This window comes from Amblyomma americanum, chromosome 2, assembly GCF_052857255.1.
Source record: "Amblyomma americanum isolate KBUSLIRL-KWMA chromosome 2, ASM5285725v1, whole genome shotgun sequence".
Classification (NCBI taxonomy): domain Eukaryota; kingdom Metazoa; phylum Arthropoda; class Arachnida; order Ixodida; family Ixodidae; genus Amblyomma; species Amblyomma americanum.
Window position 1 is genome coordinate 75666495 of NC_135498.1, and position 19762 is coordinate 75686256.

Genomic DNA, 19762 nt, shown 5'->3' on the forward strand with positions numbered 1-19762 from the left:
TCGGAGTTTGTTATATGGTTTATGTTGTTTAAGGCCCGAAAGCTACTCAGGCTACGAAGGACGCCGTTGTAAAGGTTTGCGAATAATTTCGACCACCTGCGGCGCTTTAACGTGCATCGACAATACGCAGGCTTTTAGCATTTCGCCTTTATCGAGATACTACCTGCGCGGCTGGGATCCAACCTGAGTCTTCCGGGTCAGCAGCCGAGCACCATAGCCACTGAGCCATCGCGGCGAGTCTTTGTTATATGGAAATTTTAATCGTAGTTTTGTTTCCACTGGGTGGGTTTCGGAGTACAGTGAATAGCACTTGTTCGCCCCAACACTTTATGCGTGGGTGTTTATGCGATATATTTAGTACGCACACAAACACTACAAAACGGTTCCAGTTCCGTAGAGGCATGCCTGACGAGTCATTTGCGCCACTTCCAGAAAATGTTGGAAATAGTAAAGTTACTCGTGTTTCGGTAGTAATCAATAACGTTACAAATTAATTCAATGACTTTAAGCTGAATAGTATTCTAATCTGCCTTGCCATTCTTTAGCATTTGCTGTCATTCTATAACGCTGCGCTGTAATAGATCCCTCATTGCGCGATTTACGTTACTGGCATAATTTATTTTTATTATAGCCTTCTTCAGTATGTGTGCTGAAATTGTGAACTGAAATACTGCCTCTACACATATATGCATTTGTTAAGCTTGGCGCATGATAGCCTTAGGTGCTTACATGTCATTAAACCCAACACAACACAACAAATAAACAAACTAATATGCATTTCTTTAAGAAGAGGTGTTCTAGACGACTGAAGTTTGGAATCCGTTTCCATATTAATAAACTCCTGAATATTTTTGCGAAAACGAGCGTTCAATAAAACTCTAACGGAATCAAGAAGCCACACTACAAGCATGCTTTTCACTGATGCGCCACCTCGGCGCCAGGTGACTGTAGAAACATGACAGAGAGTGTAATTTGTGCTCGAGATTTTTTTTTTCACATAAGGAGTATGCACGGCCATCACAGTGGCCGCCATTTTCACCATTTTGGCATACAGTCGTGAGGAGTATGAGAGGGAAAAAACTTTTTGCACAAAATTTGAAATTTTCTGCTTTTTCTCTAATAAACCTGAAAATCGCTTTTGGCGAATGTACGCCAAGAGAAAAACTAGTTATAAAACAGAAAAACTGTGCGCGTCAAACTTAATTACGGAGTGACCAATGAAATAAGGCACCAGTTTTCTTCCCTCTAACATTGCTCACCACTGTACTTATACATGGAGCATGGTAAAAAGCAGAATGCACGTCTAATTCGCTTATCGTCAGCTGCTTCGGCTTGGACTGCTGAAGCTGCGCACTGTATCACAGAATAGCGCCCATGACGTCACGTGACTACCTCCTACTATTAGCGCTGAAATTTGGATAACCAACCACCATTTTGCCGTCTGCAAATCTCACTGCTAATCTCTTACTCTTTATGAAAGCCTTTTTTTTGCATGCGCCACCGACGGTTGCTTATCGCTAAGGAAAGCGTCGGCTGTTCCTCTCTTGTTGTTTTAATTTTTATCCTCTTCTAGCAAATTATTCACCGTGTTGCGTATAGCCAGGTGCTTAAATTTTTTATGACCCAGCTTCTAAACTCTTTGAAGGCGAGTGAAAAAAGTAAGGAAAGACGAAAGGCTCCGGGAAACGCAAGGCGTCCCTCTCTTTTCTTGGCTTTCCTGTCTCCGCTTTCATTTTTTTTTTTCGTTCTGTTCTTCTATTTTATTTCTTCTTTCTTTCCACTCTGCGCAAGACACGCGTCAGTCTGGCCGTGACATGTGGCGTTTAATTAACTCCAACAGTGAAAGCTGTATACGAGCTCCGCTGCTTGAGGGGCGAACTTTCTTTCTCTCTCTCTCTTTCCCTCTCTCTCTCTCCGTGCATGTTTTTCGAAGTCCTCGAGTCGAGTCTACGCTTAGTTCCAGTGGAGCCGTCGGAGAGTGCTGTGTCGTTGGCCGAAATAGCCGCGGCGCGGGCGGCTTGCTGCGAGCTGTACAAAGCCGAACCGACCCGTTGCATTTGTCATTCAAGCCGGCTACGAAGCTTGTGTTTGCGCGCACTATATGGAAGAAGTGGGGGCTTGTTTCGGTCGCCGCCACTGTCGCGCGCTCTGTAATTGCGTGCGTCATTCTTGCTCGCGTGCATGCTTCGTGCACGTAAAGGGGTGCAGGTGGCCGCAGCGAAGTTTTCAGAACGCGACCGAGCTCGCGAAAAAAAAGTTTGCGCGCTTGCCTGAGCGCCAAGCAGGGAACTGGAGGACGCATTGAAGTAGTCGCGCACACGCGACATCCTGTATATCCACGTGTGCGCAGTGGCTGAGAAGGGGGCGCCGTTTTGCAACGGTTGGATGTTGTGCCCATTGATTTCGTGACGCTCTCAGTCACGCTTCTCCCCGTGGGCCCGCGAGCTCTGACCTGCGTTTCGGCGTGACGAAGGAAGGTGGACCAGCAGTGCTTTCTGGTCGGCTAGAGTTGGCGCTCCATGGACGAATGCGACGGACAGCTGACGTGCTTTCCGCTGATGTTTGTCGTGGTCGTAATCGTTTGTGTTGCGTTTAATTTTTGCGCAGTGTATTGAAGATCCGTTTATTGGGGTTTAACGTCCCAAAGCGTATCAGGCTATATTAGGGACGCCGTTGTGGAGGGCTCCGGAAATTTCGGCCACCTGGGGTTCTTTAACGTAAACTGACATCGCACAGTACACGGGCCTCTACAATTTCGCCCCCATCGAAATTCAGCCGCCACGGCCGGGATCGAACCCGCGTCTTTCGGGCCAGCAGCCGAGTGCCATAACCACTGAGCCACCGCGGCGGCTTGTATTTAAGATTGTCTAGGAGATGAACAGAGAGAAAATTACACATTTCTTTTGGATGAAGCACAGATGTTATGCGAGTGACGTGACCATCAATCAGTGCCCACATTTCATGTATAGGCGCACCCGCAGCGCCAGTTTATTGCATTACAGGAGAGGGGGCGGGGGAAAGGAGGACTTACTACAAGTATTAAGGATAGATAGAAGTGACAAAACACAATATTGTGAGCGTGCCAAAATCAATCATTTCAGCAACGAAATAAATTAATTATTGGACACGATAGTAGCAACAGCACGATACAGCCTGTTCCATTATCTGACAGTACGGGGAAAACAGGGCATCTTAAACAAATCTGTTCCGCAATAAATGTTTGCAACGTCATTTTATGTGATCCAGACGCGTTAGAGTGTAAGGATAGGCGCAGGTCTGCGAAGTAATATTTATTTATTTATTTACAAATATTGTTAGCCCTTGCAGACTGTTACAAGGTGGGAATGGGATAATCAGTCACAACAACACAGTTCCAGCTGTTTTACAAAGGTTTCAAGTGAATCTGTTTTTTCGAATGCGCGTCGGTCAAGGTTATTCCATTCTATACATGTTTTAGGTAGAAACGAAAACTTATATACATCAACTCTCGGCATGTACGGCATAATATTTATTTACAAACATTGTTAGCCCTTGCGGGCTGACAGTATTTACCGTCAAATTTTTACCGTCAAATTTTTACCGTCAAATTTAGCGTCAAATGAGAAAAAAATAAAGGCTTGGATGTTAATCAAACATAACCGCGTTTGCGTATCGCCTATCGCACGGCTCTATACATCACATAACGCTAACCGCTGTGCGTTTATGCATCGACTCTTCGACACCGCCCTCGAACGACGACTGCCTTTCTGCTGGGGTTTCTTCCGCTAATAAGTGAGAGGCGGAATTTCCAGGCGCCGAAGAAAGCCTTGGTGCAATTCCAAGTTCACACTCGGGGTCACGACGAATGACAGCGCCGGAAAGCGTGTCCCATTGAACGCACGCCGAGGACTCGCTTATTATATATGACGGCCTTGCACCAACAGCAGGCTCCGGGCATCCCGCAGCGCGGCGTCTTTCCGGCGTCGGCGCAATTTTTTCTTCGCCGTCTCACGAGAATATGCTCCTGGCTCCCCAGAGAATCCACAGCCAAGCCAATCCGCCTGAGGACATCTACTAATCACTGCCTCCTCTCGCAGTATGTGTATACATGCATGCCAGCAGCTGCGATAGGAGTGGTGTTGACGTGCATAGCGGTATAGGGGAGCGCCGTGGTTGCGCAGCTTGTCGAAGACACGCTGACACCAATGTATTCCCAGTTTGTCTCGATGTCACGAAACTAACGCCGTTCTTTCGCGGAGAAAATGAAGGCCTTGACGTCCTGTATAGAGGCGGCAGTATAGTAATCCGCGCGTGTACTTAAACATGGTCGGCAGCGCGTTAATTACGCGTGGAGTCACCTTAAGCCTTTTCCTCCGCTTCCATCTCTCCGATTCGAAGCTTCCGCGGTCGCGCGATGATTACACACCTTTACAACCGCTGTGCCCACCAGGAGGCGTCGTCTAGCCTCCTTGACCGCATTCGGCGCGTTTGCGCAGCACGTGCCTTATCATCGCCCCAAGCGGACATCATAAAAGTCTGCGCTGCTGACGACAGCCTTTACGACTTACTTTCTTCTTTCTTTCCTTCTTTCTTTCTTTCTTTCTTTCTTTCTTTCTTTCTTTCTTTCTTTCTTTCTTTCTTTCTTTCTTTCTTTCTTTCTTTCAGGGAAGGATGGGGGCAGCAGGTCCTCATAGAGCAAAGATGTAAAGACTCTTGGCTCACGACCAGTGAAAACATAAACACATAACAGTTGCAGAGGCTGTTCAGAACAAGCCTATCTTGGCCGGAAACTCCGAGGCCGGAACTCCAGCCGGCGCCTGCCCTCGCCCGAGTCTTTGCCCAGGCGTAACTGGGCCGGGAGTTTTGCGTGCGCCAGGGAGATACGAACGGCGAGGGCAATGAGGAACCGCGATTTCGAGTCGGATCGTCCTGCCGCGCTGCTGGCGATTGGGCGGATGACGGGTAACCTCTAAGCAGGATCCCGGCCGGTAGACACGTGTGAAGGGTTAACTGGGGCGACGCAGCTGCAATAAAAACCCGCAGTTCGGTCGGGGGTGCCCTCGGTCGAATACCATCACCAGTGCAATTTTGTCCACTGCAGAGCAGTGACTTTTATCCCCAATTTACTGTGTCCTGCGTCAGCTGCAGCCACCTGATCCTCGTAAACTTCTTAATCTCATCCGCCCACCTAACCTTCTGCCGCCCCCTGCTTAGCTTGCCTTCTCTTGAAATCCACTCCTTTGTACCGAAGGGACGTCGGTTACCTGCCTTTCGCACTGCATGTCCTGCATTTGCCTATTTGCTGTTCTTGATTTGAGCTATAAGATACGCAGCTAAAGTGGGTTGCATAATGCACCTTGCCGTAACAAACCGCAGGCTGTGCATGCGTGGAATAGTTAGCAGACATGGACAATTGTAGAATCCGTCAGTGATCTCTTTGTGAATGCCGGTCAGACAAGCAGCCAACTCGGGCAGCGTATCCCGCACCTTTCCTTCATTTTTACGTTTCCGTCTGCTATACACACACACACACTTTTCCTGACAGCCTCGCAGCACTCATATGTACTGCTAATTTCTGAATTCCTCAAGTTAAACATGGAGGAATAAAGGAGGGAAAAACCCGCGGGCACATGCTGCTCGTAATGCGACGTAGTGATGATGTGCGCTTGCAACCTGTACGCGGTTAAGCCGGCGGTTAGTTTGAGGAAGCCAGCAGAGTTATATGCGAAGTATGTGCGAAGCGTGTACCCGTGTCTGCGATGCTTCGAATTCTTTGTTGCTCGAGCACAATGAGATGGGCGCCCGTGAAAAGCAAAGCAAGCGGGCAACAAGTGCATCGCTCCCTGGGCCAAAGCCAACTGCGCAGCAACGCCCGGCTGTTAACCCAGTTACCACAATAGGCGGCCGCGTATCATGCGAGCACGGAGATGGACGGCGGTATTTCCTTTGTCGCGGCGTGCGTCGCGTGAGTGAGGCAAACAACAGCGTGCGAGCGACGGTCACGAGAGCGTCCCTGATTTTGAAATATATAAGCTTGACCAAGCGCAAAAGAGGCGCTCACCGTGTGGGCTGAAAAGTGGAGGCTTATTATCGGAAGTAGGGTTTTTGATTGCCGTTGAAAGGAAGGGGTCGCGAAGGGATGTGTCGAGATCGAGAGAATGGTTCATTTATTAGTCACGATGCCTGACGATGTATATGTCGGTGACGTCGTCTTATCCTGTAGGGTGGCATGCAGTATATAAACGTATGCGAATACTGGCAGTGTGGCTGGTACCGGGCCAGTCGTCGAAGCAATATAGGTCTCCCTATTTGTTTTTTTTTTCGCATTGTTAACATAGTTTACGTCGTTTAGAAATTTCAGCAATAAAGAGTATGTAAAGCTGTTAATGTTTGTAAGCACAATTCTCACTGATGCATCAACCATGCATAATTAAAATGCTGCAAACATGTCGTGATCAGCGATTAAATGTAGTTTTTTTTTTTGGGGGGGGGGGAGGTATGAATTCACGACCATAACTACATTTATTCGTTTAGTCTTGCTGTCCACCTCCTTACAGTCACTGAACGCTAGAATCGAGCACTCGACCAAGTCCCATGGATCGCTGCTCTCGCAGAATTAATTCAAGGCGCTCTCTGAGTGCTCATTATCCGCCGTTTTATTGGTTGTTTCTTACGCTTGTGACCTGTTTCTTTACAGCGATCGGTGTATGAACGACCTTCTTCCACGCACATGATGTCGGCGTACGTAGGCGTATACCGTTACGACATACGTCTAAGAGACGAGTAGGATGTGAACTGCCGTGTCCACCTGCTGGCAGAGGTCGATGTTGCTCAGGTGGACCGGAGCGACAAAGGACATGTGGGCAGAGCTATCTGCCAGAGTTTATTTCACAATGCAATCGCCTTCGAATCTGGGCGATGGCTGGCTCCACCCTGCGTGATCCGTTTGAATCAATTTGCGCCTGGAAGTGGGAGTTGCTATAGTCAGGCGGCTTGACGCCGGTGCGGTGCATCTATTTCTGTCGTTTCCTTTTCCTGGGGGCGAGCGATAAGTCAGGGTCATTTTTTTTTATTTTACGATTCTCCCATTTCGACTATAACCACAATAGTTTGCAGCAAGTAAATAATCAACGAAAGAAAATTGGAGGGGGCACATAAGCTTCGCCTTAATAATATGACGCGATAGCGTAATGGGTTAATTCCCATACGTGCAGAAGCTCATTCTCTACTTAACATTCATAGATCCCTGGGAGTCCTCATACCCCTCCTGGCACAGTAGTGCAGCGGTTAAGCGATGCGCCACTGCCCTGCGATGGCAGGTGCTCCCAGTGGTGGGCCTTTTTTGTGCGACCCAGGTTGTTTTTCCAGAGCGACCAATGATTAATTTAACTGCCGCCTGCCGCGGTGGACAGTTTGCTCACTATCCGGTAGACAAGTTGGGATGACGCCGCAAGGTCACGTGACTAAGGTGGTCCACCTGCCTCCTAGGTTCCTCCCTGGGGACCACCTGCCAGAGTCATGCCGGTGATTTTTCGCTCACAGCGCCCACGCAGATGCCGATAACACCGACACCGGGTTTTCCGATGAACGCCGTCGCGTTAATAAACACTACAGATTGGTTCCGATGCAGCCTCATTCGCCGTCTATTCCTTCCTTATTCCTCTCTTTTATTTCTAGCTAGCAATATCAGAGTAAAGCAGACGCGCTATTATAAGACCCGTGCATGGAAAGCATGCGCTCTCGGCGGCTTTTTGTCTCCTGTTTATGACAAGTCCACCGGCGCCGCCGAGTGACATTTACCCAGATAGCGTGACGTTGTTTCACGTCGTCGCGTATGAGATGGCGTGCGCGCCTCGAGGAACAAAAGCAGCGACGTTCCCCTTGAAGCTCGCGTTCGATGAACCTTGGCCGTCTACAGAGGCGCCCAACTTTCTTCTCGGGATCCGCTCCGGGAGGCCGGCTCTCAGCGACACCGCCCAACAACAAATCGAAGACTGCGAGCGAGGAGGGAAAGTTAACGAGCTGGGTGGGGATATAGCTGCTCTCCTCTTCCCCCCCTTGCTGTACTCCTACGAAAGGAAGAAGGCTTCGGCTACCGTTCTACGCGCGAGCTCATTCGATTCCATCCGGAGGAGGCAGGCACTAATGTCCATTTTCTTGCCAAACCCCATCTCTTCTCTCTCTCTCTCTGAGCTCGTCATCGAACCTCTGTCCACTGCCTTCTTCAGCCTCCGAGCTTCGTTTCCGAGGCTCAAGTGATGCCTGGCGAGAGCAGTCGCGCTGGCTGCTGTTCGCTGAGAAGATGGAGAGGAACGGCTCAAAGGAGGAGGTTGTGGAGAGGGTGAGAGAGAGAGAGAAAAAGCACGCTCAACAGCAGCAGCAGTAAATAGACAGCGCGGAACAAAGGGAAGGGAGTATTCCTTCTTGTATCCGGTTGAAAAAGAGCTGTGCAGTGATCCGACAATTTACGAGCTCCGCTTACAGCCTCCCCCCCCGCACCATCCAGCTTTGCCAGCCCCATCTTTTCTTTTAGTGTCGCTTCGTATCTCGTTTTACGCTGCCTGTCAGACGAGGACGAGGAGGAGGGGGGACAATGAGCGAAGATCGCTGGAGAAGCCGCGCGAGTTGCGTGTGCCTGCCTCCCTTGCCTTCGACGTAGTACGTGTGAAACGACACACGTCCTGTCGTGACAGCTACTGGGGGAAGAAAGAAAGTGTGTGCTTGCGAACGCACGTGGGAAAGTTCCAAGCGCAACGCCTTTGTTATGATAGGCTAGGTTTCTATCGTGACATTAACAGCAATAGACGTCCAGCCAAGCGGAGCCTTACGACTGCTAACAAAGAAAGTCTTAAATTTTACGGTTCTTTAGTTCTCCGTTTAGTCAAGTGCTTTTTTTGGGGGGGGGGCGGGGAGAGGGGGGGGGGGTTTAATGGGCGTATACAATACTCACCAATACGTCCCCTCCTCCTGTTCCTCAATTTCTCCCACTGTCGTTTCAAACCGTGTTTTCGCCTTGAGCGTGAGAACGCTGTGAACAGACCATGCTGTTTGCTGCGACTGTTGCTCCCGTGTAAACTGTGAATGATTGTGATGCGCAGATATGCGGCTGAAAGTGGAAGGGATGAGTGCAGAGTGGAAGGGGATGACGTTTGTTGCTTTTGCGCACGCCTGTTCACAAAAAAAAGAAAAAAAAAACAGTGAGTCTATCAGCAACTCTGTGACAGTAGCTCCAATAGTGGAGCACGACAGAATTTCGTGTCTATGCGGCTTTCGATTGCACTAAACAAGCAATGCTGGTGACAATACTGATACTGAGGTTGCCAATAATAGAGGAAATTCAGAGCACCTACGTTGTCATCTGTTCGCCTAACGCGTAGACGCATACTAGTTGAAGATTACATTTCTGATTAAAGAAAGATACAATTGCAAATGGCCATCATTCACGCAGTGTTCGTATTTCATGTATGTTTTGTTTCGAACGACCGATTGGAAACTACAACTTCAAAAATAAGTCAAGGGAAGCAGTAATGTTTTTACGTGGTTTGCGCATAAAACAGAAGCAGGCAACAGCGGACCACAGCCCTCATTGTGCTTAGTACTCCGCTAACCAGTCACAAGAGCCAGCGAAACGAACATTCCAATGTTTCAGTTTATTAATGAAGTCGGGACATCAAAATTTTAGCACATAATTTCACCTTCGGTTAGCTTTTTGGTTTTATTTCGAAGATACGGTCTAACAATGACAGTATGCGTATCGCTGAGGAACAGTGAGTGGTGGTTATGTTTGTGGGTCGACTGCAGACTTGTTCTATACTAGATCCGACTTAGCAGGTGCACGGTACTAGTGAGTCGCACCGACCAAAAATTAAGATGGAATCCCGACCAGACGGGATTCCGTCAGACCCTTGACTACGAGCAGGTGCACCTTCCGAAACAGCCGTGGACGTGGTGGTGGTTTTTTTTATTAAAATAATAGCAAAAAGGAAGGAAAAGATTTTTGCTAGCCCCGGCATCAGCCACCGATACTGAAGCAGCTGAGCTGGGGCAGCGGAAATAAAGGACAGCAGGCAGAATGGAGAAATGGAATGAAAGAGGTGAGGGGACAGGAAGACAGAATAGGGGGAGAAGTAATATATACAAACTATTTACACAATATTCTGGACTGGTATCTCGCACAGTTCTCACCGTATTACTCCGGCATGAAGGGAAAGACATTTCGTCAGCAAATTACGCTGCGCACGAACTGCGTGGCGCGAATTAAATGTTTAAAACATGATGAGCTATCTGTTGTCCTCTTCATTTCTCCTGTCTTATGTGTTGTTTCTCTTCAAGTTATATGACTTCCTGCCGCTTCCACTGGGAACAAGACACTTAGGTCAAAACCAGCGGCCCAGCAAACGCGATACATCGTTCGTTTCTCCCTTTGATTCTCAAAGTTAACCTGAATTTCCTCCGTCTCATGCGAAGCGCGCAAAACACACACTGCCGTCCCGCCTGCTCCGGCGTGTCGACCATGGTGGTCGAGCAAGCACCATTACGCGATTGTACTTGTTGTACAAAGCCAGAATGCGGATCTCCGGCTGGCGAGTGACCCAAGGTGCTGTTGTTGTCGGCGATCCTTTCATTTTCACCTTTGCTATAGCGCATTCCCTTTCACTCTCTCCCTCTCTCGATAGAGAGAGAACCTGGGTCGGCGAGGAGGTAAAGGAAGCTGTCTTCGTCTCGTGCGTGTCTAGACCAAAAGGCAGGCACATCGAGCTGAAAAGCTTCGAGCAGCTATGCGCGTAAGGTCCGTTCATGGACCGCCCCTCTCGCGTGCTCGTCGAGACGGGCACCGAACAAAACGCAGTGCGGGTCTCGGTGAAACGCAACCGCACGCACAAGGGCGCACGGACGAACATATATATATATATATATATATATATATATATATATATATATATATATATATATATATATATATATATATATATATATATATATATATATATATTATATATATATATATATATATATATATATATATATATATATATATATACACACACACACACTCGCAGAGAAGACGTCGGCTTCAGCGCGGCGTGACGTAAGCGCGCGTATCTCTTTGCATCGCTGTCGGAGAGTCTTGGCGGTAGTCTCTTCCGGCGTTGCCGTTGTCTGCGGGCGCCTCCATCACTGTCACTCCGTGCAGCGCTGACCAGGGAAGGAGGCGTGCCGGCAGGAGATCCGCGAAGCGGACACATCGGCGTGGACGCATGCTGCGCGGTGGTCATGCGTGGAAAGGAACGAGTGAAGAACGCACTGTGCAGGTAGCGCCGTGTCTTCACGGCGGTCGCTATTACCTCGCATACAGCATTGATCGAAAGTCTTTGGGACACGGGGTTCGATTTGGAGCTGTTTAATGAGGCAGTCAAGATGACGATGGTGATGAACGGAGCAGTTATGGCACAGCCGAACTTCCTATTTGTCCTCTGCGGACGAATATAGTAACTCCTCTCCTTAGCCCTCATGACATTTCGAACTTCACGACTACAAAACGTATTCCTGAAGTTAGGCGCCTATGGCTTCGGGACGTTTGATCAGGGCTGTAAATTTACATCTCTTTAATGATACGATTCCTGAAATTCCCTAGTGATTCAGTTGGTCAGAAGTTATGAGGGAATGGGAACGCAGACGCAGTAACCAACGCATTGTATATATACACCTGAGCCGGCCTATGAAGGAACGAGTGAAGAGGGTGAAACGAAGGAGAGAGGTGGAAGAACATTCCCGTGTAACTCAACCGTTTAGGGCATGCGTGTGCAGGTCCAACCTACTTGTGCTCGCACGACCGTAAAATCCGGCACCCTCATTGCTCCGAAGTTCGGGTGTTAAAAGACTGTCACGCCACCTGCGCCATTCAGATGAAGTGTCCTGTGTTGCTCAAAGCGTGGAACGGGGGAGAAAGAAAAGTTTCAGAGGCCATTAAGAGCACGATCATAGGCGGCGCCACTATTTGCCTATCTCCAAACGTTCCCGGCTGGTCATGCCACCAATTGCATTCGGAATTTCGTAACAGTTAGAAATAACGAATTCTGTCGTATTCTTATAATACGCGGTTAAACGATTTCTCGCTGAACTCCATCATCCCGAACGTAGCTTAAACAGTACTAAGCACGCGCCCATATCCATCTAACTCGCCGAAAACCTCACAGCAAAAGAGGCGCTCTGAGCTGCCTCCAGAGTAGGCTGATTTTTTTTAGATCAACACTCTACGACACCGGCCGAGTAAGTGCCAAATTTCATGCGTTATACTGTTGCATTATTTGCAGGATTCATTTATGCACACCCCCTGAACAGTGTGTATTTCAGTAGTCGCTGCCACTATAAGCAGGCACAAGGACCTATTGCACATACGAGGGTGAAAAATGTTGGGGAGAAAAAACTTTCAGAGCTGCGACTGCAAAATCTTTATCGGGTTTCAGAGATGAACTAAGCATTGAAAAATATATTTTGATCTAAGCTGATGAACGGTACTTTCGGTTAGGTATGACGACGGTATAGCGTTGGCGCGACTGAGCCATAGATGCATGACCTTTGTACCGGCTTAAAGCCAAGCAGTGACTGAGCGCTCGGCGCCCTGCATCGCCCAGCGTTTATGAGTATAAAGCTGGAAACCTAGTGAATACTGCATGTCGCTTTAGCGAGGGCCGGTGTCTATTCTATCCTTGATTTATCCGCGATTTAACTACGCATGTCCTGCTTTCTCGGGCAAAAATTTTGAAAATTGGAAAATTGTAAGGCACTGCTATGGCATTATTGAAGGTAATGGTCCATTATTCTGATATGTAGCAAAATATTTCTTTTAAAATATTTCCATCAATCGCATCGAACAGTTAAGACTGTATAAAAAATCAATGGGGAACGCTTTTGACGATAGCAAAACCATTAATAGAAAAAAAAAATACAAGACTGCCGTCGGGTGATCTGCGGATATATTGAATGTTATAGTGAAATCTTACATTATATGAAAAAAGTTGCGCTCGTAAACGCTCGCCCGCTCAAAAATGCTTTTATCCAGAATTGCTTGGCATGACTGAAACAAGGCCACCGCGGTGTCAGATTCCGTGGGCATTGAAGCGCGCTGATACCACGCTTTCACCCGTTTTGTTAACTGCAGACGCGGAGTTTTGCTGCTAAGCCCAAGGTTGCGAGTTCGAATCCCGACCGCCGCGGCCGGGATTCTGAGGCAAAATGCAAAAACGCCCGTGTTTTGTGCGATGTTCGCTTCCGTGTATTCCGTCGGGATGGTTCTTGTCTTGCAGTCAGAGAAATGCGCTCCTAGCATAATCGTTTTCACACTGACCTGCTATACTGAATAGATCGATGCACACGTTTCGTAATCACACTAAACAAATTCTCACCCTTAAGGGTGCAAATCAGCTGCCCCCAGACGAACACCCTTTTGGGTGCTAAAAAGGGTGCAGAGATCAGCACCCTTCAGGAAGGGTGCAAAGCATGAAAGTTTCGATGGCACGCATCAATCCAAGTCTTTTGCTTCATGGGTGAGTCATTGTGGAGCACCCTTCCAACATGCATTCGTAGAGGTGTTATGGAAAAATAGTACCCTTTAATGAGGGTGCAACCATTACATCCTCTAAAGTATCATTAAGTGCACTCTTCCTTAAGGGTGCTGATCTCTGCACCCTTTTCTAGCACCGAACAATTGGAAAAGGGTGCTCGTCTGGGGACAGGTGATTTACACCCTAAAGGGTGAGAAATTGTTTAGTGTGATGTTGTCAGCTGCGTTGTATTCAGTGTGAAGTCCGCCGATGTGACGTCGAAAACGAATTGCCTGTGCTTCATGAAGTCGACGATGAAGTCGCCAGCGAGGATGCTTGGCGAGATGCGATCGGAACTGGCGAGGGAGAACTTCGAATTTCAGGATGTCTGTTTGAGAGGCGTTTGGCAGCTTTCGGCGGCTTCTGGTGGCGACCGCGCGCTCGACCCGACGACGGCGAAAGTAGCACGAGGCATGGGCCTCATGCATCGTGTGCAAACATGATCGCGGACGTGGTGGAGTAACACATGTATTGTGTATGTTGTACTACGCGGGACCACGTGCTGTACTACGCGAAATCCAAGGATCCCGCAACTAACAAATGGAAAGGTAAAAATAACGAATCCAGCTGTACCGAGAAATTTCTTGGGCGTCATAAATGTCTTCCGCACTACTTATTTCTTGATATTAATTATATGTTTATGTTGTTAACCAGTTATCGCGCTACATTTTTCAGGGTTTATTATTAGAAAATGTTTTTCAGTAATTATTTATAGCTATTACTCATAGCAAAAGTGTGCGCGCAGATTCCTATGAGAGCCGCCGCCGTGGCTGAGTGGTTATGGCGCTCGGCTGCCGGCCCGAAAGACGCGGATTCGATCCCAGCCGTGGCGGTCGAATTTCGATGGAGGCGAAATTCTAGAGGCCCGTGTACTGTGCGATGTCAGTGCACGTTAAAGAACCCCAGGTGGTCGAAATTCCCGGAGCCCTTCACTACGGCGTCTCTCATACCCTGAGTTGCTTTGGGACATTAAACCTCTATAAACCAAACCAAACCAAACCAGATTCCTAGGAAGCCGAAAAACTTTGGTAGGGCTAAGAGACGAAGGCAGTGCTGTCCTGACTGATACTTGCGCGCTCACGAAGCGTATTTTTGTTTGATTTGATGATTATGGCTTTTTACGGCGCAAGGCACAAAAAGCTCCATGGCACAAGGTATTTTCCATTTCTCAAGGTGGGGTCACAGACCCATTTCCCAAGCATTTCACCCTAAAGAAGCCGAGCACCAGACCAGGGGAAAGCTTGTACCCATTGTATCACCGCTGGGTACCCGGCGGCACTGGGGATCGAACCCCGCACCTCCCGCATGCGAGGCGGATACTCAACCACTTGGTCACCGCTGCGGCTTCGTTTGATTTCATAGGAATGACAACGGAAAATACTTATGCACAATATAGGCACGGCATTCCTGAGGCACTATACTAAGCTCTACAAAAAGAAAGAAAAACAAAACTTTTTCTAAGTGTTCTATCACTAGAATGGAGTTCTAGCTCACACCTGCCGTAGCCTGGTTGAGGCTATCCTTTAGGTTCAGTATTCGTCATAGTCGAATTTCATTGCGAAAGCATTTTATAACTCATCGGCGACGAAACCCGATGTGCAGAAAAAGTGGCCTACAAGAACCCACGTGACCTGGCAAAGATTATATATAAAGTTTCTTTCGAAGATGCGGGGAATCCAGCCAAGGATTTTCAAACTTCGAGGGGAGCATACAACCCATAGGCCACAAAATCTTTTGTTTTCTTTAGTTCCCGACGTGGCATAGTTACAGAGGGATCTTAGATATTGCACAACGCCGTGTTGCTTCTTAGAGAACAAATGCCAACCTAGTATAGATGCGTTGCCTTATGAATGTATGCTAATGAGTAGGTGTGTCATTAGAAAAGAAGGATAAAAATAAAATATATAAAAGTAATAACAAAAGGAAATAAAAAGAATACTTTCGCATTTAAAACACACAAGTAGTGTTAAGTGCCCTCCTAAATTTTCTGGCTAGACTTCTGGCTGGAGACATCTACTTATCAGAGCGTGCAGCACTTTGTAATGTATACTATATGCCTTCCACAGTAGTTTAAAAAAAACATCCTTTATTAGTTCTCTTCGCGTGTACGTAAATACGTCCATTTCTTGCTCCTTTCGTTTCTTTGCGTAGTCGTTTTTCTTTTCATTACGCAGAACCAACTCGCTCAACTGGGCATTCTGGCGTACCATCAGCATCAAACGAAACGCGAACAAAGAAGCGCGAGCACGAACAACCAAAAGTATTAGCCGCTGGAAGGGCAATTCAGGTGTGGCCTATCAACGCTTCCAAAGAGCGTGCTGTACGAACTCGAATTTGGCAGTTCGTGATCCTGCTTGAGTATTTTCTTGTCGCAAACAGAGGTCGACAAGATTGACGTGCCTGAAAAAGCGAGATATCTGACGTTGTGCAACTCTTCATAGTCTGTCGTCCTCGTTTCCTCTCCGGTGGCTTTCAGACAATGTTATCGTTACGACAGCGGCAGCCGGCTTACGCCAAGGAAAAAAGAAGGCCTGTGTACCCTATCCGCTCGCTTGCTCTAGCACCCTGGATAGAGCGCATAAACGTCCATGGTTTCAGAGGCGTTCATCTTCAGCTCTCCATGGTGGGGTAGGAGGCCCACAGCATTCTTCGAGCGCGTTTTCTAAGAGAGCAGTTAATAACGACCGAATCTCCCTGGAACTTCGGTTCACAACGATGACCAGCAATGAACATGTTTTATGTAACTACTGGGCACACAGTACAGGTGTGCTCATATCAATGATGCAAGAAGATTAGGGTCTTAATGCATGACTCGCAGGAAAGCGATATGACGGCGTGATATATTTCGACGCGTGACAGGCCTGACGTTGTACGTTTCCCAGCATACATATGATCAGGCACATGTTTAACTATTTTCCCGTTTTTTTTTCCTTATCGCAGGGCGCGGCCGTTCCCAGCAGCAAGATGGAGGCGGCGTCCCTTACGTTATCCTGCTTCGAAGTTTGCCGGCACAGACACTGTCTTATTCTACTCGGATCAAGGCACCCAAGATACGTCGACGAACATGTGATAGCTCGAGCGTGAACTTTTAACGTGTAGGTTTTCATGTTTCCTCCGAGGGCAGTTCTTTTGCGTGACGATGGCGTCACCTCCGCGAAGCACATGGCCCCGGGATGAACGATGACATAGGCGAATACAGTTTAACGCCTGCGTCTTAAGAAAAGGCTGGTGCTGCTCGCAAGGAGCAGCGATGGCGGGCTCCAGCAGGCCCGAGCTGCGTCTCGCCTACCGCATCTTCGTCACCGTCAACATTCTGCTCGCCGTGTACAACATGATCTGCTTCCAGATGCCGCGAACCGACGTCAAGCCCTGCGTGCTCGTGGTGTCCAACCACTCGCTACAGGAGACCGCAGACTCTACCCCCAAGGCGGTTCCGCCACCACCGCCACAGCCGGCCAAACAGGCTGCGAACCTCGAGAAGCCGCAGTTCCAGAACAGACAGCCCCTCCAGTCGAAGCAGGCTACGACCCGAGCTCCGGACGCAGGTATCGCCCGGAACAACGACAGCGCTGTCGTAGCCACCAACAAGGTCAACAGCTTCTCGCCAAAGAAAGGAGACAAATACGTCGTACAAGAAGACTTCATACTCTCCGACGTATCGGTGCCGTTCGACGAGAGCGTCACTCTGACGACGCAGGCCACCCACGAGTTCCTACAACACGTACCGGTCCTCTGCTCCCGGTGGCAGGGACCGGTATCCGTGGCAGTATTTGCTCCGGGCACCGACTACGCAGTGGTGATGGACAAGATCGCCTTCCTGCGGCGGTGCGACGATCCGTGCGTGAGTGCCAACGTGACGTGGCATATAGTGTACGACGTAGACCACGAGCCGCCGGCGGCAGTGGTGGTCAACTCTTCCGCCGACTTCCTCCAGTCCTGGAACGGTTCCTGCAGCTCGGACGTGATGGGGCGCGAATACATGGAGTTCCGCAAGATGCACAAGATGACCTACCCCATCAACGTTCTCCGAAACGTGGCCCGACGCCGAGCGCGCACGCGCTACGTTCTGGCGTCGGACATCGAGCTCTACCCGAGCGCCAACATCATCCCACGCTTCCTGGCGCTGGTGGCCGAGCGCCGGCGTCGAAACGCGACGGAGGCGCGGGCGCCGCAGGTGTTCGTGCTGCCCATCTTCGAAGTGCAGTCCAAGCAGCGGCCGCCGCTGACCAAGCGTGTTCTGCTGCAGATGCTGCGCAACAAGACGGCCATCTTCTTCCACAAGTGGGTCTGCGACCAGTGCCAGAAGTTCCCCAGGCGCGAGGAGTGGATCGAGCGCGTTCCGGAAGACGACGATGCCCTCGACGTGCTCACCACCACAAAGCGCGACCGAACCAAGCGCTCTTGGGAGCCTATTTACATCGGCACGAACGACGACCCTTTTTATGCCGAGGAGCTCACCTGGGAAGGCAAAAGGGACAAGATGTCGCAGGTAAGTGTGGTGTAGTCGTATATAGTACCTGCACGAGTAACCGTTTTTCTCGGTGTTGAAAATATACCTGCGCTCAAAAGACACGGACAGAAAGATAAAGTGAACACAAGTGCACGCTCGACCTTCTATCGCCAACGTCACTCTGGGCGATACAGTGTCCAACGAGTGAAGATGAGCGCGTGATTCTGCAAGAATTTTTGTTAGTCACCAAGTTATCGTGTTCTTCTTGCAATGAAGGCTTTTCGATCAGTGCACTCTATTATGCGATGACCTAGGTAATTCTAAGGCATTTATTTGGTAGTGAAGCAAGGGCAGGTACTGGAGCGACCATCTTAAATGTTGACAGGGGAAGGCAAAGCACTCACAGAACACAGACAACTTTTGCGAGTGCTTGAGGAAGTGACCAAAAGCAATGTGGTCATCGCAGACGAGGAAACTAAACGATTATTACTGACGTGAAGCGTGCTAGCAAGCATAACGCAGGACCTATTCAAATGATATCTGACGATGCAAACCCAACAATTCTGTACAAAAGCATTTTTGAACGTTAAGAGTTTATGAACGCAATTCTTTCATATGTTGTAACATTTCACTATAACATACTCGCAGATATCCCGTCGGCAGGCTTGAATTTTTTTTGCTATTAACGTTTTTACTAAGTAAAAGGCGCTCTCCATTGCTTTCCTATGGTAGCCTTTACTGCTCGATGCGAGATATGTAAGCACTGTAAAAGAAAGGTATTGCTACATATGGCAACAATGAACCACAACCTTCAGTATTTTCATAACAGTACCTTACAATTTTCTAATATTCACAGTTTGTCGGAGATTGTTCGACATGACTCAATAACGCGGTTATAACTGAACCCGCAAAGACTGATCGCGGTATATCGATGAAGTTGTTCAGGTGTACAGACCTGTAGCTATAGCGCCTTCAGTGTTAAAACTTGCGCTCTGAACTTGCTGCCCTTCCTCTCCCGACCTTGCCAGAGCTACGAACTGTGCCTGCTGGGCTACGACTTCCACATCCTGGACAACGCCTTCCTCGTGCACGCGCCGGGCATCAAGACCATCATCGCCAGCGAGGAGCGGCGCAGGGTGCCGTACGTGAAAGTGAACAACGCGCACCACGCGCGCATCATGAACAGTCTCAAGTCTCGGTACCCGGCGCTTTCCAAGGACTGCTAGCCCCGCCCTCGAGTGCGTGCGTGTGTGAATGCCTGTACGTGCTGCGAAAGCCTCTTGTAATATATGCCTCTATACAGTATATAAACATTTCCGCCCGTCTTTGCAATGCTGTGTCTTTGTGCCGATCTTCGTAGATTACACGAACGAGCACAATGTCCTCAAAAAGAACTGTATTGGAACGAGTGGCAAGAAAAGGTGAGTTTTAAGGACACAAGGAAAGCAAACCAAATGGACGGCATTTTTAGAAACCAGCCTGTTGCGACGATCATGCTGATCACGTGTTTTGTGCAGTTGTTCCTGCGCGCATTGTATGCATCACATGCGCCTCTGTGTATCGTCTATATCTCTGAAAATCCTCATATCGGGTAAATGTGGGCATAGGTTGTGTCTTCAGAGAACCAGGTTAGGTATCGGTCTTTCATCAATGAAATTGATCGGACCGATACGTGTACAGATCGCTCCAGTCTCGAGCAGCATTGATGAATCCTACAGTAGTGTGCACA

General features: G+C 48.6%; 1 protein-coding gene across 1 annotated transcript in view; it reads left to right on the forward strand.

Annotated features, from left to right (window-relative positions):
• The window catches only part of LOC144121437 (beta-1,4-glucuronyltransferase 1-like), a 94584-nt gene extending 75219 nt beyond the window's left edge, over positions 1-19365 (forward strand). Inside the window, exons 2-3 of the mRNA XM_077654637.1 lie at positions 16524-18072; positions 19062-19365. Of these exons, the coding sequence (XP_077510763.1) occupies positions 16834-18072; positions 19062-19259 (1437 nt within the window). The 5' untranslated portion in view covers positions 16524-16833 and the 3' untranslated portion in view covers positions 19260-19365. The remainder of the gene's footprint in view (positions 1-16523; positions 18073-19061) is intronic.
• The last annotated feature ends 397 nt before the right edge of the window (positions 19366-19762 follow it).